Here is a 608-nt window from a genome sequence, read left to right as displayed (position 1 = left end):
TGTATGTGCGTCTTCCTGGCTGTATGTGAACGATGTGATAGAAAGCGACGACCATGCCACCAAGAAGGTTCGAGTACTTCAATAGCCCGGTTAAAATCAAGTTCCAACGTCCTGCAAGTGCAACTTGAGAAAAGGCACTCATTTCTGAAATTGCGCTTGCCCGCCATGTTCCTGACACTTGCTCGGACGGTGCGCCGGCGCTCGCGCTTCTTCTCCATCGACATCGTTCGCCCGAGTGCAGGTCCCGCGAGCTTGGAGCCGGAGGCAAACGCGACCGACTCGGTCAAGACCGCCCTCCAGCAGAAGCTCGGCCTCCAGAACGACTCGATCGCCGCATGCCATCGCGACTCGAACCGTGTCGACTCGGAGCAATCGCTGGCGATGGAGACGGTTGCGATTCCACACGACCGCAGAATCTGCAACCACGATACAAACGTGCAAAAGTCCAAGGAACAAGACGTCCAGGTGAAGACCAAGGGTTCGAACGCCTTTATTATGGAGGCCATTTTGACGCTGGAACAAGACATCGTGAATCATAACGTCCACTTATGACGCCTTCGATGCCACTAATGACGCCCTTGGGACCGTGTCTCGACTCTTGTTACAAC

General features: G+C 54.8%; 1 protein-coding gene across 1 annotated transcript; it reads left to right on the top strand.

Moving 5' to 3' along the window:
• Positions 1-165: 165 nt before the first annotated feature.
• SPRG_15483 (hypothetical protein) lies at positions 166-552 on the top strand (the record flags this gene model as incomplete). Its single annotated transcript, XM_012355501.1, has 1 exon — positions 166-552. The coding sequence occupies one exon, from the start codon at positions 166-168 to the stop codon at positions 550-552; it is 387 nt and encodes a 128-aa protein (XP_012210891.1).
• Positions 553-608: the final 56 nt, after the last annotated feature.

The sequence above is a fragment of the Saprolegnia parasitica genome (genome assembly GCF_000151545.1).
Source record: "Saprolegnia parasitica CBS 223.65 unplaced genomic scaffold supercont2.253, whole genome shotgun sequence".
NCBI classification, from domain to species: Eukaryota; Oomycota; class Saprolegniomycetes; order Saprolegniales; family Saprolegniaceae; genus Saprolegnia; species Saprolegnia parasitica.
This window is presented reverse-complemented; position numbering and strand designations above follow the sequence as displayed.